Below are 24,798 nucleotides of genomic sequence, written 5' to 3'. Positions count from 1 at the left end.
TTGGATCCTATTAGCTAGGATTTTGTTGAGAATTTTGGAATCCATATTCATCAGGGATATTGGTCTGAAATTTTCCTTTTTGATGAGGTCTTTGCCTGGTTTGGGGATTAAGGTAATGCTGGCCTCATAGAATGAGTTTGGAAGCTTTCCTTCTGTTTCTATTTTTTGAAACAGCTTCAGTAGAATAGGTATTATTTCTTCTTTGAATGTTTGGTAGAATTCCCCAGGGAATCCATCAGGCCCTGGACTCTTGTTTTTTGGGAGGTTTTTGATCACTGCTTCACTCTTGTTACTGGTTATTGGCCTATTCAGGTTGTCAACTTCTTCCTGTTTCAGTCTTGGCAGTTCATAGGTTTCCAGGAAGACATCCATTTCTTCCAGGTTGCTTAATTTATTGGCGTATAGTTGTTGATAATAATTTCTAATAATTGTTTCTATTTCCTTGGTGTTAGTCGTGATCTCTCCCCTTTCATTCATAATTTTATTAATTTGGGTCCTTTCTCTCTTCTTTTGGATAAGTCTGGCCAGTGGTTTATCGATCTTATTAATTCTTTCAGAGAACCAGCTTCTAGTTTCGTTGATCTGATCTACTGTGTTTCTGGTTTCTAATTCATTGATCTCTGCTCTAATCTTAATTATTTCTCTTCTAATACATGGCTTAGGCATTGTTTGTTGCTTTTTCTCTAGTTCTTTAAGGTATAGAGTTAGTTGGTGAATTCGGGATTTTTCTATTTCTTTGAGTGAGGCTTGGGTGGCTATGTATTTCCCCCTTAGGACCACCTTTGCAGTATCCCATAGGTTTTGGACCGATGTGTTTTCATTCTCATTGGTTTCCATGAATTGTTTAAGTTCTTCTTTGATTTCTTGGTTGACCCAAACATTCTTGAGCAGAGTGGTCTTTAGCTTCCAAGTGTTTGGATTTCTTCCAAATTTTTTCTTGTGATTTGAGTTCCAGTTTTAAAGCATTATGGTCTGAGAATATGCAGGGAATAATCTCAATCTTTTGGTATCAGTTGAGACCTGACTTGTGACCTAGTATGCGGTCTATTCTGGAGAAAGTTCGTGTGCACTTGAGAAGAATGAGTATTCTGTTGTTTTAGGGTGGCATGTTCTGTATATATCTATGAGGTCCATCTGGTCCAGTGTGTCATTCAAAGCTCTTGTTTCTTTGTTGATTTTCTGCTTAGATGATCTGCCTATTGCTGAGAGTGGAGTATTGAGATCTCTTACAATTAATATATTGTTATCAATATGACTCTTTATTTTGGTTAACAGTTGGCTTATGTAGATGGCTGCTCCCATGTTGGGGGCGTAGATATTTACAATTATTAGATCTCCTTGTTGGATAGACCTTTTAAAAATGATATAGTGTCCTTCTGTGTCTCTAACTTCAGTCTTTAGCTTAAAATCTAATTTGTCTGATATAAGAATTGCTACCCCAGCTTTCTTTTGAGGTCCATTGGCATGGAAGATGGATCTCCATCCCTTCACCTTCAGTCTGGATGTATCTTTAGTTTCAAAATGAGTCTCTTGTAGACAGCATATGGATGGGTCCTGTCTTTTTATCCAATCTGCAACCCTGTGCCATTTTATGGGAGCGTTTAGGCCATTCATGTTGAGAGTGATTATTGAAAGATATGAATTAATTGTCATCATGTTGCCTGTGAAAGATGTTGTTTTTATAGATTGTCCCTGTAAATTTCTGTTGTATATCACTCTTGGGGTCTTTCTCCTTTTATAGAACCCCCCTCAATATTTCTTGCAGGGCTGGCTTAGTGGTCACATATTTCTTTCAGTTTCTTCTGGTCTTGGAAGCTCTGCATCTCTCCAACCATTCTAAACGACAGTCTTGCCAGATAAAGTATTCTTGGTTGCATGTTCTTCTTTTTTAGTACCTTGAATATGTCTTGCCAGCCCTTTCTGGCTTGCCAGATCTCTGTGGATAGGTCTGACGTTATTCTGATGTTCCTCCCTCTGTACGTAAGGAATCTCTTCCCCTTAACTGCCCTTAAGATGGTTTCCTTGGTTCTAAGATTTGCGAGTTTTACTATTACATGCCAGCGCGTTGGTCTGTTTTCCTTGATCTTGGGAGGGATCCTCTCTGCCTCTAGGACTCGAATGTTTGTTTCATTCCCCAGATTACGTAAATTCCCAGCTACAATTTGCTCAAATATATCTTCTAGTCCTCTCTCTCTCCACCCACTCAGGGATCCCAATAATTCTGACATTGGAATGTTTCATGGTGTCACTTATTTCTCTGATTCTGTTTTCATGGATTCTGAGTTGTTTTTCCCTGGCCTCCTCTTTTTCCTTCTTTTCTATTAATTGATCTTCTAGATCACTAATTCATTCTTCTGCCTCATTTACCCTAGCTGTTAGATTATCTAGATTAGATTGGATCTCATTGATAGCATTTTTAAGTTCTGCTATTTCAGCTTTCATTTCTGCCCTTAGAGACTCTATGTTGCCATTAATTGATTTCTCCATTCTAGCTATTGTCTTCACAATTGCTACCCTGAATTCCATCTCTGACATCTTGGTTATATCTGTATCCATTTGTAAATTTGTTGCAAAAGTCAGTCTCTGAGTCTTTCCTATTTTGGGGGTTCCTCCTCCTAGTCATTCTGTTGAGGGGTGGTGGAGGGACTGTACAGAGTCCAAATTATTGACCACAACCCAAGCAAGATGCACCTGTTTTATAGGTTGCCGGCCTCTTGTTCTCCCAGCCTGTTTTCTGGGGGAGGGGCCTGCCACGCTGTTACTCAGGCAACCCTGTTTGGGCAGAGTTGCCCTGCCCCCTGTGGGGGGGGATGGGCTCAGTGAAAACTCGTTTTTTGGAGCTTTTGTTCTCTGGCAGCTTTCCCTAGTGGCTTTCAGAGTCTGTTCCGAGAGTCAGAGCAGAAGACATCGTTTCCAACCCTCTGCCTCAGAGCAGAGAGATCACAGTCTGTTCTTCAGTGAGCTCTCCAGGCCACACTATCTCTCTGTCTGTGCTGCTATAAACTGCAGCGTCCTGGGTTGTGCACCCCTCAGCAGTGCTCCCAGTCCTCACCTCCAGGTCGGGGAACAGGGGCACGTCTCTGCCCTTTGTGCTTCTCAAACTGCCAGCCACCCCCAGTTCGCACGTGCAGCCCTGCCGCTCCAGGTTGCAGTCTGTGGCTGCCCTAAAGTCCTTTCCCTGTCGCTACTGGTCTGCGAGTCTGTGGCCGGTCCCCAGCTCTGGAGGCTTTTGCACTTCTGTGTTATTTCACCTTCCCGGCACCAGCACTTATGGCAGCTCCCTCCCCCTTCCGCTTATCTTCGGATATGTGCCCATGGAATCACAGCTCCCCGCTTCATACCTCGAAATCAACTGCCTGTGATATTCTGTTTGTAGAGATCCAGATATATCTTCTTACATCTCAGGCTGATTTCGTGGGTGTTCAGAGTGGTCTGGTAGATATCCAGCTCAATTTCGGGGACCAGTTGGAATAGGGTCCCCTACTTCTCCACCATCTTTTCCTGAACCGCTTTTGTTTTTTTCTTAAATATTTTCCTGGAGTTGTAAAGCCACTTAATACAGGGACACAGATCACAGATTAATCATCTGAGATGGTTCCTAGGCCAAAGATTCTGACCCTGAGGTTCCTGGATCAAAGATTCAGGAACTTGGTGTGAGTTATTGGCTTGAGAATGTGAGACACTGTCATTGGTTTCTTCTTGGGTAACTTGATGCAAACCACAGTCAATTCTTAGAGTCAATTCTTAGAGTTGGGACCAGACTGATAAGTCAGTGGGAATTGGTTTCACAACTAAGCTCCATGGACATCTTTCAAATGTCCCCCTGCCCAATTTTTATCTTAACTGCTTTCAACTTTCCCCACCTGATATAGATAGATGAAATATTCCCCCTTATCTGGGTCCTTGTTAATATCTTTTACTGCTTTATCAGCTAATTTCTAATTTCTTTAGTACCTGACTTTTCCCCCAATGTTTGCTGATGACTACAATTCTATACTCATTATAATGATTAATGGGTGGTTTAAAATCTCAGCATTCTTATGCATTTATTGCCTGTGATGGCATAAATTCTTATGCATTTAATACCTGTGATAGCCACCTTTCACAGCTGCCATGTGATAATGAGTAGGAGGGAGATGCTTCTCAGACTCTTCTAGAATCCAGTAGGACCTTAAAGGGGTTGAAGGTAAAGCACAACATTTGGAGCTTGTCAGAGGATGACTCCAAGAGGATGTGCCAGTGGCCAGGGCAGGTCAACCTGTTTGGTCTGACAGTAATAGCTGGGCAATGAAAATGGTCCTGCTTAGGGAGCCAGGAGAGGAGAACCCAGTCTGTGCGGGAATAACAGCCACAAGGCCCTGAGTAGCTAGCATGACTGAGCACACTCTGTGCTGTCTTATTCAGAAGACAGGTGTGGTTAGGAAAGAGTTGCCTTGTATTTCTACCCCAGCCGTTATTGACCGACTTGCTCTGTATTCATGTATATCACCTCCCTTATGGGCTACTCCTGTAGACTTTGACTCCTGTAATCCTTCTTTTTCTCTCCTGCATCATTTCTCTCTCCTTCCTACTGACTGATTATATGAACCTCCCAATGTATTATAACAACTCCCATCTTAAACATAAAAATCCTCTTTTGATCCCACGGCCCCCTCCAGCTATCACTGCATTTCTCTGTTCCTCTTGCTTCCCCTTTTCTTTTGCAGCAAAACTATTCAAAGGAGTCTTGCCTACTCACTGGTTCCACTTGCTTGCCTTTCATTCTCTCCTGAATCATTTCTGAGAAGGGTTTTGTCCTCAAGCTCTGTCCTCACTTTTGTTATGGCCACCCTCCTCCTCTTTCTCAATGAATCCAAAGGCCAGGCCTTTATGTACTCGACCTCTCAGTATTGTTGGACCTGGTGGACCTACTTCTCCTTTACCCTCTTTCTCCCGTTGTCCTCTCTCCTCTCCTGGTTTTTCTCTCACCTCACTGGTTACTCCTAAATCTCCTTTGATGGCTCTATTTCTTCTTTTCAATCCCTCTATGTTGTTGTACCCAGGGCTCAGTCTTTGGCCATTCTCTTTTCTAGCAACTCACTCTTGTTAGGTAGTGTCAGGTGACCCATGACATCATAAGCCTTCTACATGCCAGTTACTCCTGAATCTGAATCTCATGGGAGATTTGGATTTTATATTCTCATGGCTAACAGGTATCTCAAATATAACTTAGCTAAAACAGAACTTCTGGTTCACTCCTTCCCCCCCGAACAGGATACCTGCTGTTTCCTGAGGCTTCCCTATTTCTTTAAATACCCCCATTTACCCACTTCCTCAGCTCTCAAACCTTTAAGTCCCCCTTGAATTCTCCTTTCTCTCATCTCCTACATTTACTCCATCAGCCAGTTCTGTTGTCTCTATGCCCAGAATATATACCCCATCACCTATTACCCTTGTCCAAGATACTACTATTTTCTGTGTAGTCCATTGCCACAGCCTCCTAACTGGTCTGTCTACATCCACTTTTGTCATCCTCTCTTCTTGTCTCCAGTGTCCATTCTTCACACAACAGCAAGAGTGATAAAAAAAAATATCAGGAGATCATCCCTTCCATGTTTAAGAACCTCCAGTGAGGGTGCCTGGGTGGCTCAGTTGGTTAAGCAACTGCCTTCAGCTCAGGTCATGATCCTGGAGTCCCGGGATCGAGTCCCACATCGGGCTCCCTGCTCAGCGGGGAGTCTGCTTCTCCCTCTGACCCTCCCCCTCTCATGCTCTCTGTCTCATTCTTTCTCTCTCAAATAAATAAATAAAATCTTAAAAAAAAAAAAAAGAACCTCCAGTGGTTTTGTATGACATACTAAGTCCCAACTCCTTATAGAGACCTGGCACCTGCCTCCCTATCCTCCTCTGCAGCCCCTCTCCCCTGTGCTCATGCTGCTTCAGCCACGTTGGCATTCTTACTGTGCCTTATTCATGTCAAGTCCACTTCTGATCTTGGGACCTTTACATCTAGAAATTCCCTCCTCTTGGCACACTGTTCCCCCAGATCTTTGCAAGATTGGTACCTTACCTATATTCAGGTCTCTGCTTAAGGCACTTTCTCAGAGGGACCTTCCCTGACCTCCTCACCTAAAATAACACCTTTCATTGCACCCACCCAGTTATTCTCTATCCTATTGCTGTGTTTAGTTATTTTCCTATCACTGATGATGAACTGAACCACATATGCTAGAGCTGACTATCTGACCTTGACCCTACCCTGCATTATTACAGAGGAAAAAAAAAGGTCAGAGGTAAGAGTGGGCCCAGGCCTCCCACTCCAATCTTCTCCCCCTCACAACGCAGCAGAGCTTCATTAGGTGCTGTCACTATAGTCACCTGACATCCTGACATCAGCTGTGGTCATTCTTGGCATTCATCCAGTCCAATAAACAGCACCAGGGCAGACAGCCACATGAGTAGCAGAAAGGAGGACAGACTGACCTTCACTTCCCATTGTACATTTGCCCTTCACCTACTTTTCAAGAAAGATGAGAATACCGGTCTTCCCACACATTCCTAACCTTATGAAGTTACATTGCCCTGGGGTATCAGAGCCCCTGGGTACCAAACAAAGGGAATATCTCAGTGTCCAGTGAAGGACTCTAAGGACTTATGCAGCTTGGGTGATTTCCATTTCTTTTTTTTTTTTTTAATACTTTTTTTTTTAAAGATTTTATTTATTTGTCAGAAAGAGCGAGAGAGAGAGAGAACAAGCAGGGGGATTGGCAGGCAGAGGAAGAAACAGACTCCCCACTGAGCATGGAGCCTGATATGGGACTCTATCCCAGGACTCTGGGACCATGACCTGAGCTGAAGGTAGACGCCCAACCAACTGAGCCACCCAGATGCCCCAAGATTTCTATTTCTATCTTCCAACAAAACTGAAGAACTAAATAAGTTGTTGATTAATAAGTCATTAAACATAATTTTGATGATAGATGACTATGTGATTTTAGCAAGTAACTTAGAAGGATTTCAAAGAATTGTATGACATTGCTATAATAAAATTCTTTTCATTCCTATCTATGTATTACTTATATGTACATGTTTTCCCACTATTTACATTAAAAAAAACAGTAAGAATAGGATAGTGTTCAACAGGATCATTCTAATTATGAGTAATATATAAATATATGAAATAACTTTCTTTTTTTTAAAGATTTTATTTATTTATTTGACAGAGAGAGACACAGAGAGAGAGGGAATACAAGCAGGGGGAATGGGAGAGGGAGAAGCAGGCTTCCCGCGGAGCAGGGAGCCTGATGCAGGGCTCGATCCCAGGACCCTGGGATCATGACCTGAGCCGAAGGCAGACGCTTAACGACTGAGCCACCCAGGCGCCCCATGAAATAACTTTTTTAAAAGCTTCGTCTCATTGGGGTGCCTGGGTGGCTCAGTCGGTTAAGTGTCTGACTCTTGATTTCAGCTCAGATCATAATCTCAGGATTGTGAGATGGAGCCCTGCATCAGGTGTAGTATTGGGTGTGGAGCCTGCTTAAGTTTCTCTCCCTCTCCACCGCCCCCCTCAAAAGCTTGGTCTTATCAATATATATTGCTAATAATCAACATTCATAATATATTATGAATATATTATATATAATAATATTATAAATATTATTTTGATCAATTGTGTACTAACAATAATTGTAATGATGACTCAATCTAGAAGAATTTTTAAAAAAATTCAACATCCTATAGTTACATAAAAAATAAGTTTTTTTAAAAATTAGGTTTTTTTTTTTTTTTAAAGATTTTATTTATTTATTTGACGGAGAGAGACACAGCGAGAGAGGTAACACATGGAGGGGGAGTGGGAGAGAGAGAAGCAAGCTTATCGCCGAGCAGGGAGGCTGATGCGGGCCTCGATCCCAGGATGCCGGGATCATGACCTGAGCCGAAGGCAGACACCTAATGACTGAGCCACCCAGGAGCCCCTTAAAAATTAAGTTTTGACTGAAAACATTTTTTAATTTAAAAAAAAATTTTTTTTGCTTTTATTTTTATTTTTTTAATTTTATTTTATTGTTATGTTAGTCACCATACAATACATCATTAGTTTTTGATGTAGTGATCCATGATTCATTGTTTTTGTATAACACCCAGTGCTCCATACAGTACGTGCCCTCCTGAATACCCATCACCAGGCTAACCCATCCCCCCAACCCCCTCCCCTCTAAAACCCTCATATTGTTTCTCAGAGTCCATAGTCTCTCATGGTTCATCTCTCCCTCCGATTTCCCCCCTTTCAATATTCCCTTCCTTTTTATTAACATATAATGTATTATTTGTTTTGGGGTACAGGTCTGTGATTCATCAGTCTTACACAATTCACAGCGCTCACCATAGTACCTACCCTCCCCAGTGTCCATCACCCAGCCACCGCATCCCTCCCACCCCCCTCCACTCCAGCAACCCGCAGTTTGTTTCCTGAGATTACGAGTCTCTTATGGTTTGTCACCCTCTCCAGTTTCATCTTGTTTCATTTTTCCCTCCCTTCCCCTATGATCCTCTGTCTTGTTTCTCAAATTCCTCATATCAGTGAGATCATATGATACTTGTCTTTCTCTGATTGACTTATTTTGCTTAGCATAATACCCTCTAGTTCCATCCATGTTGTTGCAAATGGCAAGATTTCATTTTTTTGATGGCTGCATAGTATTCCATTGTATGTATATACCACATCTTCTTTATCCGTTCATCTGTTGATGTACATCTAAGCTCTTTCCATAGTTTGGGTATTGTGGACTTTGCTACGATAAACATTGGGGTGCATGTGCCCCTTCAGATCACTACATTTGTATCTTTGGGGTAAATATCCAGTAGTGCAATTGCTGGGTTGTAGGGTAGCTGATTGAACACATTTTTATTGTTACAAAGAAGTATCATAGAATGATCAGTAAAATGCTTTTAAGCATAATATGTATTACATTTTGATAAAATTTCATGGGGGAAATGAATGGAAATATCAGTTCAAGAAAAAAAGGAATCTTGTTAATTTTCACCTGTTGAAGAGGAATTTGTTCATGTAATTTTTAGATGGATGACAGTAAGAAACCGTTACTATGGTATTAGGATTTTGTTGGATATGTTTACAAGTGATGTAACAGTTTTTTTTAAATGTCAAATTTACAATATTCCAGAAATGATAACATTTGCAATTAACTATTTAAAATTATAAAAAATTTTAGATTTTAACCTAAAACATGTATGTTGGCAAAGAGGTGAGGTCATAGTTTTTCAAAACTGTCATAGGTGATTTATAAACTAAAATTTTGGAAGACCAACATTCTAAAAGGATTAGGGCCCTGGAAGGGCCTTTTGGGAGGGAATTGGACTTGATGCTCTAGAAGCAAGGTCCATGATGCATCAAGAGGACATCACATACTTGGGACAAAGGTCTTATCCCTATGGCTGGGAGGGCACTGAGGCTCAGCTACCACACTTGACATCTCTTCTAGGTGTTCCTGCTATGTTATATTTTAAGGCCAAATCATAGTGTGTAGATGCTCCTGTATGTATCTGGATTCCACATATCCCCCTGCTCCAAGGACTCATCCAAACCCAGCCTTCACATGCAAACCACATGGATGGACCCTTCTGGCTAGGGGCTTCTTCAGGTTGACTTGCTGTGTCAGGATGCTCAGGTAGTGCCTGGGAGGACTCCCTTGGCTCACACTTCTGATCCCTGGCAGACGAAGGATGTCATACCTTTTTTTGGCGCTGAGGGCTGATGGCTTTGGGTGCAGGGAGGGGCTGGAGAGAAAGAGAAGCATTGATTCTTTCAAACAGCCTATGTGGAAACTCAGGTCAAAGACAGGAGTGGCTGAATACCAGTAACAACTTATACCTTGGTCCCCAGAGGGCCCCACTTGCCCAAGGACAGGCTTTACCTGGACCCCTCTATCTCCAGCTGCCCTATTTGCCAGAAGGTGAGATATTCTCAGAGACAGAGAAGCCCCTGATTTGAGAGAGCTGCCCAGGTCCCTGGCACACTCCTTGCTCCTCCCAGACCTACCTTTCCTGGTCCACATGCTTCATTTCATGGTTTTATGACTTGCCTTCCAAGAGGGATTTTAGTTTTCATGATTATTTGTGTAAGCAAAGAATCATACAAATAAGAAAACATTGCTTCTGGACTTCCCAGGGGGGAAAAAATCTAATCACTTGGCTTCTGTCCAAAGTGCCAATTTAGGAGCCGGGATGTGGGTAAGATATGATAGAACTGGGAGGAGGCTCTGACTGTGGTCCCACACCCTGGGTGGGCATCACACCAGTTCTCTAGGTCATTCTCACCCTGGCTTCCAGTTGAATCAGATGTTTGTGGATAATTCAGCAAGGCTGTACAGGGGGATGAGGAACGGGCAGGGAGGAGATCTGTACAGAAGACATGCTGACTTATTCTTCCGTCACTGACCGTGACATTGTAGCAGCCATTCACCCCCAACCTGCCTTTCAGACTAGGTGTGCTCCCACATACCATTGCATCATGTACCTTCCCCCCAGCAGATACTGGCATACTCCAGCCCAGGCATATAGGATAAGCCACACCCTAACCCTATGGACTCAAATTTACAAGCACTTGCCTCCTACTCTCCAGGTACATGGGATCTCCTTGAAAGCTGGTAGGAGCTGTGATGATATGGTGTGTTACCTGCCAGAGGTACAGAAAAATTGACTTTTCACCCCATTGTAAAGACTTCCTACTTGTCATATTTCATGTAGTTGGTAGAGTTGGGGGAGGGTTCTGGTTCTCTGTACTCAAATCATTTGGTCTTTTCCATTTAGAAATAGCCTATTTCTCTTTTCCAGGATAAGAACACCTAGTGCAGAGAGAGGGAGAGCTGTTATCAGGGAAAGAACTTGGCTTCAAACCAGGAATAGGATAGTCTTTGGACGGTCAATTTTAGACTTTGGCTTAGTTCCAGGAATTGAAACTCAGGCCTTTTGAACATTTTAATGCAGAGGATTTTTTAAAATTATATAAGTAATACACAAATACATTCTTCTTATAAAAAATTCAAACATAAATAAAGCTAAAGTTCCTCTTGATAATCCCTTCCCCTGTGCCCCCCCCCGCCCCACCATAACCACTATTTTCAGTCTAGTCAATACCCTTCCAGAGCTCTCTGTCTTACATACTGTTAGAAACATATGGCCATGCAATTTGGATGTGCAGTACTTTTTTCTTTTATGTGAATAGTATCATCCTATACTTATATCAATCATCCTGTACTTAAGGTTTTGCAGCTTGACCTTTTCTGTCAATGATTTGTCTGAATCTTTTTCCATTTCAGCACTACTTATTTTTATTTTTAACTTGCCATGGTTTATTTAACCTTTTCCTTACCCGTAGACATTTAGGTTGTTTCCAGTTTATTTTAACTTTTTATAAACAATTCTAAAATAAACATCCTTGAAATTGTTTCTTCAGGGAAGACACCAAACAATGGAATTGCTGAGCCATAAGTCATGTTAAAAATAAATTAGACACTGCCAATTTTCTCTCTAAAATGACTGTAGCAATTTACACTCTCATAGATGATTTGGAATCTGGCTTCCTCACAAGGTTAGATGGCTTCACATTTTGTCATTCTTTCTCATGTTCTCCCTTTTGGACCTGTGAGAGGTGGGTGGAATTGTTATCAATCAACCAAGGAAAGGGGACAGTATCATTGCTAGGACCCCCAGGGGTACTTCTGCTTTCTTCCCTGGACCAGCTGCCTACCTCCCACCAGCTCTATCGTATACTGGGGAATGAGCGCCACTTGGGTACCTTCCCATCCTTTGCACTGCAGTTATGAAGCAGACAGAGCAGGTTGTAGGGCCTCCATCCAGCTCCTGTGCCCTAGCTTGGAAAACTGTGAAGGAAGAGGAGGAAAGGGTACTAGGAGTGAGCTGCTGACAACTGGGACATTTCAATTATGTCAAATATATATGACTTGATAATAACTATGGAAATTATAAATGAACATCCCCTTTGGCCCAGCAATTTATATGTATATATATTTTGACAAATACCTTTTATAGATGTTTACCATTTTAATTCTAAGTAGGTAATATATTCACATGATTAAAAAAATCAAACTGTAGATGGGGTGGCTGGGTGATGGACTTTGGGGAGAGTATGTGCTATGGTGAGCACTGTGAATTGTGTAAGACTGATGAATCACAGACCTGTACCCCTGAAACAAATAATACATTATATGTTAATAAAAAAAAATCAAACTATATAAAAAGTATCTAGAGAAATGTCTTGCTCCCACCATTGTTCCCTATATTTTATTCCCCAGCCCCTCACAGCTACTTTTAAAATTTCTTATATATCTTTCAGAATTTTTGAAATCAAATACAAACAAAATTGGAAAGTACTGTCTTATTTTTCCCCCTGCTCTTTGTTACATAAGTTAGTGCACTATAAACACTGTCTGCCTCTTGCTCTTTTTTAGTTACCAGCATATCTTGGACAGGCTTCCATATTGGTGTGGAATGCTTTCTGATTTTTTGAGAGAGGGAGGGAGGGGAAGAGAGAGAGAGAGAGAATATCTTAAACAGGCTCCATGCCCAATACGGGCTCAATCTCACAACCCTGAGATCATGACCTGAGCTGAAATCGAGTCAGACACTTAACCGACTGAACCACCCAGGTGCCCCTCTGATTCTTTTTTATAGCCGCACGGCATTCCATTGTATGGATGTCCCATAATTCATTTAGACAGGCTCCCATTGATAGACATTTGGGCTTTTTCCCCAATCTTTTGCTTTTACAAGTTATATGCAATTAATAAATTTGATCATGTGTCATTTCACATGGGTGGATATACATAGGATAAATCACCAGAAGTGAAATTGCTGGGCCAAAGGGGATGTTCATTTGTAATTTTCATAGTTTTATCAAATTTTCCTCTATAGCAATTGTACCAAGTTATACTCCCACCTATAATGGTTAAGAGTGGGGGTTACCCCAGTTTTCCCAACAGAGTGTGTTGTTAAACTTTTGATTTTTGGTAATCTCATAGGAGAATGTTGATATCTCAAAGTACTGTTAATTCAATTTTCTTGTCATAAGTAGTATTGAGCATGTTTTACTTTGTCCACGATCTAATAGTATTTCCTTTTCTGTGGACGGCCTGTTAATATATTGTTTGTTGGATTTTTCCCAGTTCATGTTTTTTTCTAATGTTTTGAAGGAACCATTTATATATTAAACAAATTACCCCTTTGCCTGAGATATAGTTACAAATATTTTTTCCTTGGGTTGTTTTTCTTTTGACTTTGCTTCTGGTGACTTCTGCAATTCTGAAAGTTTACTTCTTACATCATTTATTATTCATTTTTGCTCCATGCTCTTGATCATACTGGTCCCACTACTAAGAGTACCCTTTCCCTTCTTTTCTTTTTTTTTTTAATTTAATTTTATTATGTTATGTTAGTCACCATACATTATATCATTAGTTTTTGATGTAGTGTTCCATGATTCATTGTTTGTGTATAACACCCAGTGCTCCATTCAATACATGCCCTCCTTAATACCCATCATCAGGCTAACCCATCCCTCCACCCCCCCTCCCCTCTAGAACCCTCAGTTTGTTTCTCAGAGTCCATAGTCTCTCATGGTTCATCTCCCCCTCTGATTTCCTCCCCCCTTCATTTTTCCCTTCCTACTATCTTTTTTATTTTTTTAAACATATAATGTATTATTTGTTTCAGAGGTACAGGTCTGTGATTCATCACCCCTGCTCATTCTTTTAGGTCTGACTCATATGTCGTCCTCCTTAACCCTGTCCTTCACAGTAGATGTTGTCCTCCTGGCTGCTCCTTTCATACTTAATCTTACCTCTGTTTGCCACATTGCCTTATTTTTGCTTGTATCTATCTGCCTCTCTCATCTAACTAGGAATGCCCTACCTGTCTTGTTTCTGTACTCCCAGCTCCTAGTACATACAATTTACTTAATAAATGTTTGTTGAATAAATGAGTAGAGAAATTGTTGACAGTGGTTACCACCAACACTTCGTCCCTTACTTCAGCTGATCCTATTTTTCAGATGAAACTTGTGTACCAAATATCTTTTGTGGAGAAACAGAAATGAAGGGGAGGGATAGGTAGGCTTGTTTTTGCTGGTTAGTGATGTTCCTAGGTATTTTGCCACACTCAGTGATGAGGAGTGGGCTTCCAGCTTCCCAAGGAGAACCCTCACGGGCCCATTTATCTTTATTTAATTTTTTTTAAAGATTTTTTTTTTAATTTATTCATTTGAGACACAGAGACACAGAGAGAGAGAGAGCATGAGCAGGGGGAGAGGCAGAGGGAGAGGGAGAAGCAGGCTCCCCGCTGAGCCAGGAGCCTGATGTGGGGCTCGATCCAGGACCCTGGGATCATGACCCGAGCTAAAGGCAGACGCCTAACCATCTGAGCCACCCAGGCGCCCCTCCATTTATCTTTACTCTTCTGTGCAGATCCAAGAAAAGGCAATTACCACATGGAAAAAAAAAATGTTTTTTTCAGTGAAATTTATTTCAGAATCATTGAAGCAGTGTGGTCATACTTAATCATTCATAAATATTCCTATTTAAACAATCTGAGCTTATACACTTTTCAGCATTGGTGAAAGGACTTGATATAAAGATGGCACATTAGTGCAAATTAAATTCATTTCGTAGCTATTAAAGAGTGGGCTCTTTCACAGACACTGATGCTTCTTGGCCCTCTTGACTTAAATTAAATAGAATAACCCATCAATAAATAAATAAATAAATAAATAGTTAAGTGGTTGTTCATCAGAAGTTGGGCACAAAGGACAGAGGGTTTCTTTGAACCTAATGTGTAATGGCCTCTGTCAGGCTGGCTTCGAGTTAGTAGAAGAGATGAGAGGGACCTGACTCAGCAGAGGGGGTCTGAGGATTGGCCCTGGGAAGAGGGCGCTATTCCACCTGGTTGGTAGGCAGGAGATCTTCTTAGCAGTGATTTAGGGAAGGCAGCTGTGCACCAATTAGATAATGAAGTGAAGTGTGCACTGATTAGATAGTGAAGTTCTGCTTGAGGCCATGTTTAAACCCTTCTATTCCCCTTCCACTAGCACTAAGGGTTACTCAGCACTTGTGGACTCTCTGGGTACAGGTCACTAGGAAGAGAATTCCATGGTGAAGTCAGTTATATCCTGACCACCTTTGGTATTTCCCAAGAAGACAGGCATTGCTTCTGCTTTAGAGGTGCTGATATACCAGTTGGGGAACTGGGAAGACTCAAATTCCAAGGTTTGCTTGACTTCTGTCTTGTTGAAGACAAATCGCTTTTCCATCTTCTTCTTTGGGTAAACGCTGGGGTCTAACATCTGCAGCAAAACAGAAATAAGAATTTTTATGAGGGAAGGGACAAAGACACTCTGGGGTTATTCTCTGGTTCAGCTAGAGAGGAAACTGATGAGTCGTAGGACCAGGATCCAGACTCCTGATTTATCTTTGCGACCCCAATTTTCTGTGTAGTGACTGAAAGAGCCCTTACTCTTTTCTGAAACTTACTATCAAATGGTAGGGAGCATAATATAGGTGGGAGTTTTATTAAAAAGTGAAAATTGGGTTAAAACTTCTAGGAGTAGCTAGTTTCCAGGGACTTTTGCTGTATTTTTCTTATGGCCCTGGCTAGAATGACTTCAACTTAGAAATGAAACTTTTGTTGGGAAAGCTGGTTGGGGGTGGGGTAGGGTGGAGGGTGATTTTGGGAGTGGAGGAGATGACAGGTGACACTCCCTTGAATTGATTAATTTCCCAAAGTGTCATTTATCAAATGGAGTAACCCTAACAATGTTATAATCCTTCTAACCCTAACATTGTATCATCTGTTGGGTGATAACAATGGCAGGACATGGGCGCCTGGGTGGCTCAGTTGGTTAAGCGACTGCCTTCGGCTCAGGTCATGATCCTGGAGTCCCGCATCGGGCTCCCTGCTCGGCGGGGAGTCTGCTTCTCCCTCTCCCACTCCCCCCTCTTGTGCTCTTTCTCTCTCTCACTCTCTCTCAAATAAATAAATAAAATCTTTAAAAAAAAAAACAATGGCAGGACATAATAATATCAGCAAAATGACTTAATTTTCTGTGGTGGGAGTGAAAGTTGCATACATCTAATAATTACATTAAATTTATTTACATTTATGCAAAATTAACAAGTAGCTCTGCTCCCAGATTCCCTGGGGAGGAAAAGGTGGTTGTCTTGGAAGTAAGTGAGGCCTAATGGTGTTTGAGAGGAGCCTGGGAAGCCTTCAGTCCCTGGTACTCACTTACCTCTAGCTGCAGGGTGGGCTTCCCATCTTTCATCACACAGGACAGGTACAGATTCTTTTCCTTGATGCACAAGGCCACAGGTATCTTGTTACTATTTTCATCCCCTTGCACAAAGCTCATGCGGAACACCGCTAGAGAAAGAAAAGGGGCCTTGTGGTCAGGAACACACAGCAGTGCAGAGTTGGCCCAACCACTGGACCCCAAGCCCAGGACTCATACAATTAACATCTTCTGTGGGAACCCACACTGAGGTTCTCATGGCCTAACAGATGGGATAACTTGGCTTCCCACAGACAATAGCAGGGTTAGTTGGTTGATTCTTTTCTCCAAAGAAGGTCTGGGGGTTTCTTAGAGCCTCATCACAGTGGCAATGAAGAATTAGGGAGTCTAAGTTTTGAAAACGGAAGGAAGGAAGCCATTTTGTGACTGTGCCCATCCAAATGAGCAAAACAATTTGATCAATGTGAAAGGCAAGAAAAGAGGTAGATCAGGGCTCCCAAAAGAAAACAGGCACAAATCTGTTTCAGACACATGGAACAAGTGGGAAGAACTTGGGAGAGGGGACGCTTAGCTGGGAAAAGTGGCTCCAAAGAGACACTCATTTTAATCTTCCTTAGTCACAGCCATCTCATTTGGGGGCCTTTAGGTCATGCTCACAACCCAGTTCTAGAGAAACAGGTTTGTCCTGGCCTGGCTAAGATGCCTCTCTCCAAGTTCAGCAGCCTTGGAAGAGAACAGGCTGCTCCTTTCAGCTGCTCCCTTGGCTGTGCTCCTGCATACAGGGTTCAGTGGCAAGGTGCCAGGCAGATTTCCACAAGTAATCGGCTCTCCAGACTTGAAACATTTGCTAGTTACAATACAGAGAGATAAGTTCCTGCTTGTCAGTAAAATTTCCCTATAAAGAGCCATCTGGTATTGGACGGGCAGGATGTTAGGGTTAAGGGGGCAGGGTTGGGAATGAGGATGGACACATTATCTGTTCGCCACTCTAGTTTCAACCTCAAGAACAGGAAAAAGGAACCCACAGGCAGTTAGGTCATGTCCATCAAATGACCCCTTTCTAATGGAAGCATTGACATTGCACTATCATTCAAAGACTTGGCTGGACAATGGTCCTGGGTGTACTTGAGCATTTTAATTTCTCAGAGTCTCATCTCTTGTTGAAAAATGAACACACTAAGGGAATCAATCTGGTGTTATTGCTAGGACCAAAATAAAAAGTTTACATGTTCATTATTATGTTTTTTCATTTATGTTCATAATTTGCCTTATTGTTCTACTTTGTTAAAAATGTGGAGAATTAGCAAGCAGCCAGGAGGCCAAGAAAGGAATCAAGATGTCCCCAGTTACCTTGTTGGTTTACACTACTCCCATTGAGGTGGAGAGCCCGAAGCTCATATGAGTTATACAGCACCAGGGATTTTTGGCTTATGTCCCGGAATTTACAGTCCAGCGATTGTGGGGGTGCATCACACACAAAGGCATCATCATCATACACCTCACAGACGACGGGTTCTGAAATATGGAGCATATGTGTTGTTTAGGAAGAGAATTGGAAGGGCAGGCCAGATGATAGAAGGCATCAGAATTTGTTTTTTTTGAGGATATCCAAGTATGCACAGCTGGAGTTTGATCATAACAATTGTGGGGAGAGGGTGGGGTGTGTGAGAACACTGGACCTGGCACCATAAGATGTGGATTCAGGCTTGCTGTGGACTAGGAATAGAGCTACTCACATAAAATGGCAATGGCAGTAACACTAGCCCAACGAGGACATTGTAAGACTTGCAGGAGGTAATGCAAGTGAAAGCCTCTGAGATTGGTGGAGTGACTGGCAAATGTGAGTAGTTATTAAGGTCTTACTTTAAGAATAGTGTCAACTAAAGAGATAATTCATTTGGTTCTAGGCTCCTCTGTTTTTTCTCTCAATAGTACTACTTTTAAAAGGCTTCAGCTTCAGGGTAGTTTAGTTGACTGTTGAGTTATGGACTCTGAGAAGCAAATGACCAGAGATCTCCTGTCTCAGTAAATACCTTCTTCAAAGACGCAGCAAAAGACATTCTTCAGGTCATCATCCCGGAGGGGCTGTGAGCAGGGTAAAGATATCTTCTTCAGCTTCTCCAAAGCCACGACGACTGACACGAAATGCCTCAGACTCTTGTTTTGGAGCTGGTGGGAGATGTGTAGCTGGATGCCCTCATCTTCCAGAGAGCTGTTGTTCAGGTCTTGGAAGCAGCACTGTAGAGAGACCAAGGAAGAGTGTGTTAAGGTGGTTGGGCCAGAGAACTGTTTTTACATCAGAGAGGCCAAAGGGGCCTTGGAGATAACTGAGCTTCTAATGTTAAACTCTCTTCTCTCTGAAGCCCAGAGAGGTTCAGTGGTTTATCCAAGGGCATGTGGCAAGTTAGAGGCAGACCCAAAACCAGAATTGTGGGCTTTCTGGTGGCCTATATGGTATTCTTCTAGAATAAAACCCATGTCTACCTCATTTATCTTTTTTATACACTGCTCCACCTAACCATAAATTTATACCTTCTTACCCTTTGTGTCTTTTTGTATCTCTAATGCTTTAACACTATGTATTTAATTCTTCATGGCAATGATGATCATAACATTTTCCATTCATCTATGTTCATTCAACAAGTTTTTAAGTATTCTATACAAGTTCCCTCTTTTTTTTCTAAACACTGTCTTATAAGCATTCTACAAATACTTAAAAGTGGTTACTATTTGTGAAATATGTTCCCACTTTCCTGTTATTCAGAGAAACTGTGTAACTGTATGAAGGCTTACGTGCGGTTGCCCTGGTAGCATGATAATGGTTTGAACTCTCAAAGGATAGTTAAAGAGGCCTTTAATGGCACAGAGGAAAGCTGAGTGTGACAGAAGTTCCTGCCCAGAGCTGAGGCTCCAGATTAGAGTGAGCCAGGCTGCTGGAAGGAGCAGTGGAGGTAAAGACCAGACAGAGAAGCCACACACCCCACCCAGGGCTGGAGTAAACCAGTGGTTGGTTTTAAAACATTTAAAGAAATGTGCTTTTTACAAGAGTAGGGACTGGATTATTAGGCTAGGGGAGGCTGCCAAAAATTGGAAAGAGAAAAGAAAAGTCAGAGAAAAGTAGCTGCTTGCTCATCTGTCTGACTGACCTAGCTGGGTTGATGGCTGTACCACCTTGGAAAGTCATCAGGCCTCATAGAGAAGAGAAGGGACAGCTCGAATGTTAAGATGGTTCCCAGTAAGGTTGAGAGTCAGAGAAACACCCATTTCCAGGGATAAACTTAGCCACCACTGACAATATTTCAGAATTGAATGTTATAGGATGCCAGGAGCTCAAAGATCATCTAGTTCATTCCCTTTATTTTTCAGAGGCCCAGAGGGTGAAGTGGCTTGTTTAAGGTCAAACAGCAAGTGAATGAATTTCTTTCAATTCCTAATTCATCTTTTTGTTTATATCATCCACATCTTATTGTCATAAGCTCCACCCCAGGGAGTAAAAACTATTCTACCTTTAAAGGGGGGCAGGCATATGTTAATTCCCAAGGACTTAAGTGATTTATGTAGGCAGAACCCTCTCCTAAAAGGAAAATCAAATTTGCATTGCAGCCTTGGCTGCCTTCCTAGCAAGACACAGCAAACTTTATCACCACTGCCATTCCTCCTTGCCCTCCGCAAGCATAGCCATCATCACCAAGCCTTAGTGAGTGACGGTGGGAATGGTATAGTGACCAAGTCAGCATGCAGTGCCATCTGTGTCTGTCTTGCTGGAAGAGGTAAAAGTCCTTCCATCACAAAATACCATGGAAACAAGTGGGCCTAGAACCCTTTTCATGGAGCCTCTCCCATGTCAGAATCTCACCAGGAGTTATGAGCTAAGCCCATGGTCTCACCTTCATCTTTCTGGGGCCATCAGCCTCAAAGAATAGGTCATTCTCCTTGTCACTGTAATTAAAACAGAGAGATTGCTCAAGTATGTCTCCCAGACAGTTTTCTTCTTCTTCTTTTTAAATTCCCTGCAAACAGTCTTCATTATTAATAGGAAACTGCAAATGGTATGTCCCTTAAAGTTGCCGAAAGTTGCTGGCAAGTTTTGTGGCAGTATACATGGAATGGCACAGGAGGCAGGGCAGATATCCTGGGTACTCCCTATTGGATCCTGAGACCTAACTTCCACCCACTCCACATCTGAGCCTTTCCTCTCTCTCAAGCCAAAATTTGCCAAGAGGTCCCCTGTATTGTATACTTGGAATCTTTTTTTCCTATTTGCCATCTGCAGGAAGCCCCTGCAGCAACAGCATCTGGATGGCCTCTGGGTCCAAAGACTGGACTTGCGGTGGGAAATCAGTCTTTAAACCAGGTTAACTTGGAGCCATGCTTGCCATGGGAAGAGGCAGTTCGGGGGACAAATCTGGTCTCCAAGCACAGATAACACTCCACTCTTGAAAGAGGAGCGCTGCTCACATTGCTGGCTCAGTGTCCCCACTGACCTGTAGTAGTAAGACATCATTTCACTGGTGGGTTCAGGTACTGTTGCCATGGCTGCTTCAGAAACCTGTGTAAAGAGGAGAAAATGAGCGACTCCTGCCATGCCAGTCTCCATAAGAGCTGCCTTCATATGTGATTTTCCCTTAGCACCTGGCACATGGCAGGCATGTAAAGGAACAATCTTTAAATGAGTGAGTGAATGTATGAAGAGCCTTCCTTTGGGTCTAGAGGAAACATTTGCTAAACCAAACCCAAACCAGGAGTGTATTTGTTAGATCTGGAGCAGAGACTTTGACACTGACCTCTCAGATGTCTGCTGCTACATAAGCAATACTCATTCCCAGAATATTTCACAAATCATAGCCATAATACATGTGGCATTTTTGTAAAAAGCCCAGCCCTCAGGCAGAGAGGAAGGGAGAGAGGGAGGGAGGGAGAGAGAAAGAGAGACAGAGACAGAGAGAGACAGAGAGACTTGACTGGAACCTAGTCATAAAGAAGAGTTAGTTCAAGTTGTACCTGAATAGTGAAGACTGGCTGGAGAGAATAGAATCCTGGAGTGGACCACTGTGCCTCAAAGAGCTATGCCATCTGCCAATTTCTACCTCACTTTTATGTTCTTTAAAAGCAGAAGTGGAGAGCTGAAGAATTTCCCCTTTGGTTAACTGATTTCACAACCAAATTAAAAAAAAAAAAGAGGATCAGTGGGAACTTCTGGGGGAGGGTAAACTGAAATAATTGTCTAGCCCATGGAAGGGCAAGTGGTAGCAAATGATGACACATTTTTACAGATGTGTCATTGTGCAAATATATATCATTTTTCTGACAACTGTTACACAAATGATGTCAATATTAAAATATAGGATTTTCCGGGGCGCCTGGGTGGCTCAGTCGTTAAAGTGTCTGCCTTCGGCTCAGGTCATGATCCCAGGGTCCTGCGATCGAGCCCCGCATCGGGCTCACTGCTCAGCGGGGAGCCTGCTTCTCCCTCTCCCACTCCTCCTGCTTGTGTTCCCTCTCTCGCTGTGTCTCTCTCTCGCTGTGTCTCTCTCTGTCAAATAAATAAATAAAATCTTAAAAAAAATATATATATAGATATATAGGATTTTCCTAGGTTAGAATACTATTTTAATTCAGAGTCTCTGGAACAAAATGAGAGAACACACAGATACCTACACGAACAGGCTCCTTCACTCATGCATTGTACTTATATTTAGGAGCCTTCCCACTTGGAGATGGATTAAGGGGTATAAAGAGGTGACAGTAACACTTCCAGTCTGAACTGAGGGTGCTGTTCTCTACTTTGGGAGCTCGGTTAATTACAGAAGCCTCTGGGGAGACAGGTGTCCTCCTAGGATGGGACAGAAAATATATAGTTGTGCAGGGGTTCAGGCTCCTGATGGGGCTGGGAGAACCTTGCAGATAAACTCATTCAACCCTTTCAGACCAGGTGCTGGTACCCTAGACAGTTACACATGCAGTCTGTATCAATACTTGATGAACAGTGAATAAGCCCGGATTAAGAATGTATTTGAAAAGATTATGAATAATGATGTAGGAAAGAACATTAGGGTTCAAAGCCGATGGCCAAGAAAGAATTCTTGAAATGTCCTTGATGCAAAAGGTGGTTTTATTAAAGCACCTTCTCCTATTCTGAAGTTGCCTTTTTGTTTTGTTGACTGTCTCTTTTGCTGTGCAGAAGCTACTCACTGTGACATAGTCCCCCTTGTTTATTTTTGCTTTCGTTGCTTGTGCTTTTGGTGTCGTATTCAAAAAACCATTGCCAAGACTAGTGTCAAAGAGCTTTTCTCCTACGTTTTTTTGCAGGAGCTTTACAGTTTCAGGTCTTACTTTTAAGTCTTTAATACATTTTGAGTTAGTTTTTGTAAGTGGTGCAAGATAGGCATCTCCAATTTCATTGTTTTGCATGTGAATATCCAGTTTTCCCAACACCACATATTAGAAAGACTATTTTTTCTCCATTGAGTATTCTTGACTCCCTTGTTAAATATTAGCTGACCATATATGCATGGGCTTATTTCTGGGCTCTCAATCCTGTTCCTTTGTTCTATGTGTCTGTTTTTATGCCATTACTATACTGTTTTGATTATTATGGCTTTGTAGTTTCGTTTGAAATTAGGAAGTGTGGTGTCTCCAGCTTTGTTTTTCTTTCTCAAGATTGCTTTGGCTATTTGGGGTCTGATTCCATACATATTTTAGGATTTTCTCTCTCTCTTTCTTTCTTTCTCTTCCTTCCTTCCTTCCTTCTTTCCTGAGAAAGAGAGCATAAGCTGGTGGGGGGCAGGGGCAGAGGGAGAGGGAGGAAGAGAATCCCAAGTAGGCTTCCTACCCAGTGCATAGCCTGACGTGGGACTCAATCTCACGACCACTGAGATCATGATCTAAGCCAAATCAAGAGTCGGATGCTCAAGTGACTAAGTCACCCAGGTGCCCTAGGATTGTTTTTTTTCTATTTCTGTAAAATATGCCACTGGAATTTTAATAGTTGTTGCACTGAATCTATAGATGGCTTTAAATAGTATGGACATTTTAACAGTATTAATTATTCCAGTCCACGAACTTGGGATATCTTTCCATTTATTTGTTTCTTTTCTTTAATTTCTTTCATTAATGTCTCAGAGTTTTCATTGTACAGATCTTTCACCTTCTTGGTTAAATTATTCCTATTTATTTTATTGTTTTGATACTATTATAAATGGGATTTTCTTTATTTTTCTTTTAGATATTTTGTTGTTAGTGTATCAAAATACACCAGACTTTGTTGAACTCAGAGACCAGCAGAGTACCTGCCCAGAGTACTGCCCCAGGGTAGCCTTCACATTTGTAGGATGATTGAATGACCAGGTTATAAACTGTGCATGGAGCCTAGGAATGGGGCCTTCCCCACCCCTTTTGGCACATCTATATTACAGCACTTATAGCACTGAATTGAAACCTTGCTGGCTTATCTGGTTCCCTTAGGAAGCTGTGAATTCTTAGAGCTGGGTCTGGCATAGTGACTGGTATGCATACTGAGGCAGTGAAATTTTCTTGCCTGCATGGGTGAGCAGGAATTTGACAGTGTTTTCCCTCAAATGAGCATATGCTACTATGTGCCAGGTACTGTGCTTGCTCTGTGTTGTCCATGGGAGAAAGTCCCTGACTTTTCCAAGTAGGAGGGAAATAGACTCTACTGTGGGGCAAGGATTGCCAGCAAGCTGGCTTACCAAACAGCCCTCTGATTCTTAATTTGGTGCCTAGTACCTTGATATCAGGAAGGCAGACACAAGAATGCCATTTTTGATAAGTTATATGTTCCACAGGCAATCTAAAAGCTGCATCCTGGGGGCGCCTGAGTGGCTCAGTAGGTTAGGCATCTGCCTTCAGTGCAGGTCATGATCCCAGGGTCCTAGGATCAAGCCCCGCATCTGGCTCCCTGCTCAGTGGGGAGCCTGCTTCACCCTCTCCCTCTGCTCCTGCCCCCCTCTTGTGCACGCATGCTCTCTCTCTCTCAAATAAATAAATAAATAAAATCTTAAAAAAAAAAAGCTGCATCCTGTTCAATACATCAATTTTTTATGAGTTTGGTAAGCAATAGTCAGTTCCCAACTCTGGACCTTCATAAAATCGGGTGTCTGGTTCTGCAGACACTTTAGAGGCCCTGTCTAAGGAGCCTGATGGACTTTTCTGTTTTACCTCCACAGGTTTCACTCCATAAATTAAGCAGTGGTCCCCAAATTTCATTGAAGGAACTACCATCTTCCTCAGAGCCTTTATGCTGGGGTCAGCAAGACCTGGAGGTCTGATAGCTCTGTGGGCTCTCCTGATAGAGAACACAGAGATGCCCTCAGCCTGTTGATGTGATTAGAAGCTGAGTGAAGTTGGATGAAAGCCAGTGACAGAAAGGGAGGTGTGCAAGAGACTCAAGCGTCATTTCTGAGTTAATCCATTCTGTTTCTAAGGATTTGAGATTGAGGTCAGGAATCTTGAATCTACTTCTACATCTTTTGGCATCCAGG

General features: G+C 42.2%; 3 protein-coding genes across 5 annotated transcripts in view; 1 reads left to right on the top strand and 2 right to left on the bottom strand.

Moving 5' to 3' along the window:
• IL1A (interleukin 1 alpha) overlaps positions 1-20,762 on the bottom strand; it is a 47,887-nt gene extending 27,125 nt beyond the window's left edge. Inside the window, exon 1 of the mRNA XM_081796763.1 lies at positions 20,757-20,762. The gene's annotated coding sequence lies outside the window, so the exon portion shown is untranslated. The remainder of the gene's footprint in view (positions 1-20,756) is intronic.
• The window catches only part of IL36G (interleukin 36 gamma), a 153,306-nt gene that overhangs the window by 37,435 nt on the left and 91,073 nt on the right, over positions 1-24,798 (top strand). The window lies entirely within an intron of this gene.
• On the bottom strand, positions 14,731-21,400 carry IL1B (interleukin 1 beta). Its single transcript, XM_006744743.3, has 7 exons — positions 21,299-21,400; positions 20,782-20,846; positions 20,185-20,236; positions 18,331-18,535; positions 17,648-17,812; positions 16,298-16,428; positions 14,731-15,352 (listed from the first exon to the last, which is right to left on the bottom strand). Exons 2-7 carry the CDS (start codon positions 20,829-20,831, stop codon positions 15,143-15,145), a joined length of 813 nt encoding a protein of 270 aa, XP_006744806.1. The 5' UTR covers positions 20,832-20,846; positions 21,299-21,400; the 3' UTR covers positions 14,731-15,142.

Source organism: Leptonychotes weddellii, chromosome 10, assembly GCF_054177405.1.
Source record: "Leptonychotes weddellii isolate Sample4059 chromosome 10, ASM5417740v2, whole genome shotgun sequence".
Taxonomy (NCBI): Eukaryota; Metazoa; Chordata; class Mammalia; order Carnivora; family Phocidae; genus Leptonychotes; species Leptonychotes weddellii.
Note: the sequence above shows the minus strand (reverse complement) of the source record. Positions and strands in the feature narration are given on the sequence as shown.

Coding starts and splice junctions, on each gene's coding strand:
- IL1B (XM_006744743.3), bottom strand. CDS start 20,831: ATGGCAACAGTACCTGAACCCACCAGTGAAATGATGTCTTACTACTAC. Junction 18,536..20,184: donor ATGGCCCCAGAAAGATGAAG/GTGAGACCATGG, acceptor GTCTCTCTACAG/TGCTGCTTCCAAGACCTGAA. Junction 17,813..18,330: donor TTGCTGCGTCTTTGAAGAAG/GTATTTACTGAG, acceptor TCCATATTTCAG/AACCCGTCGTCTGTGAGGTG.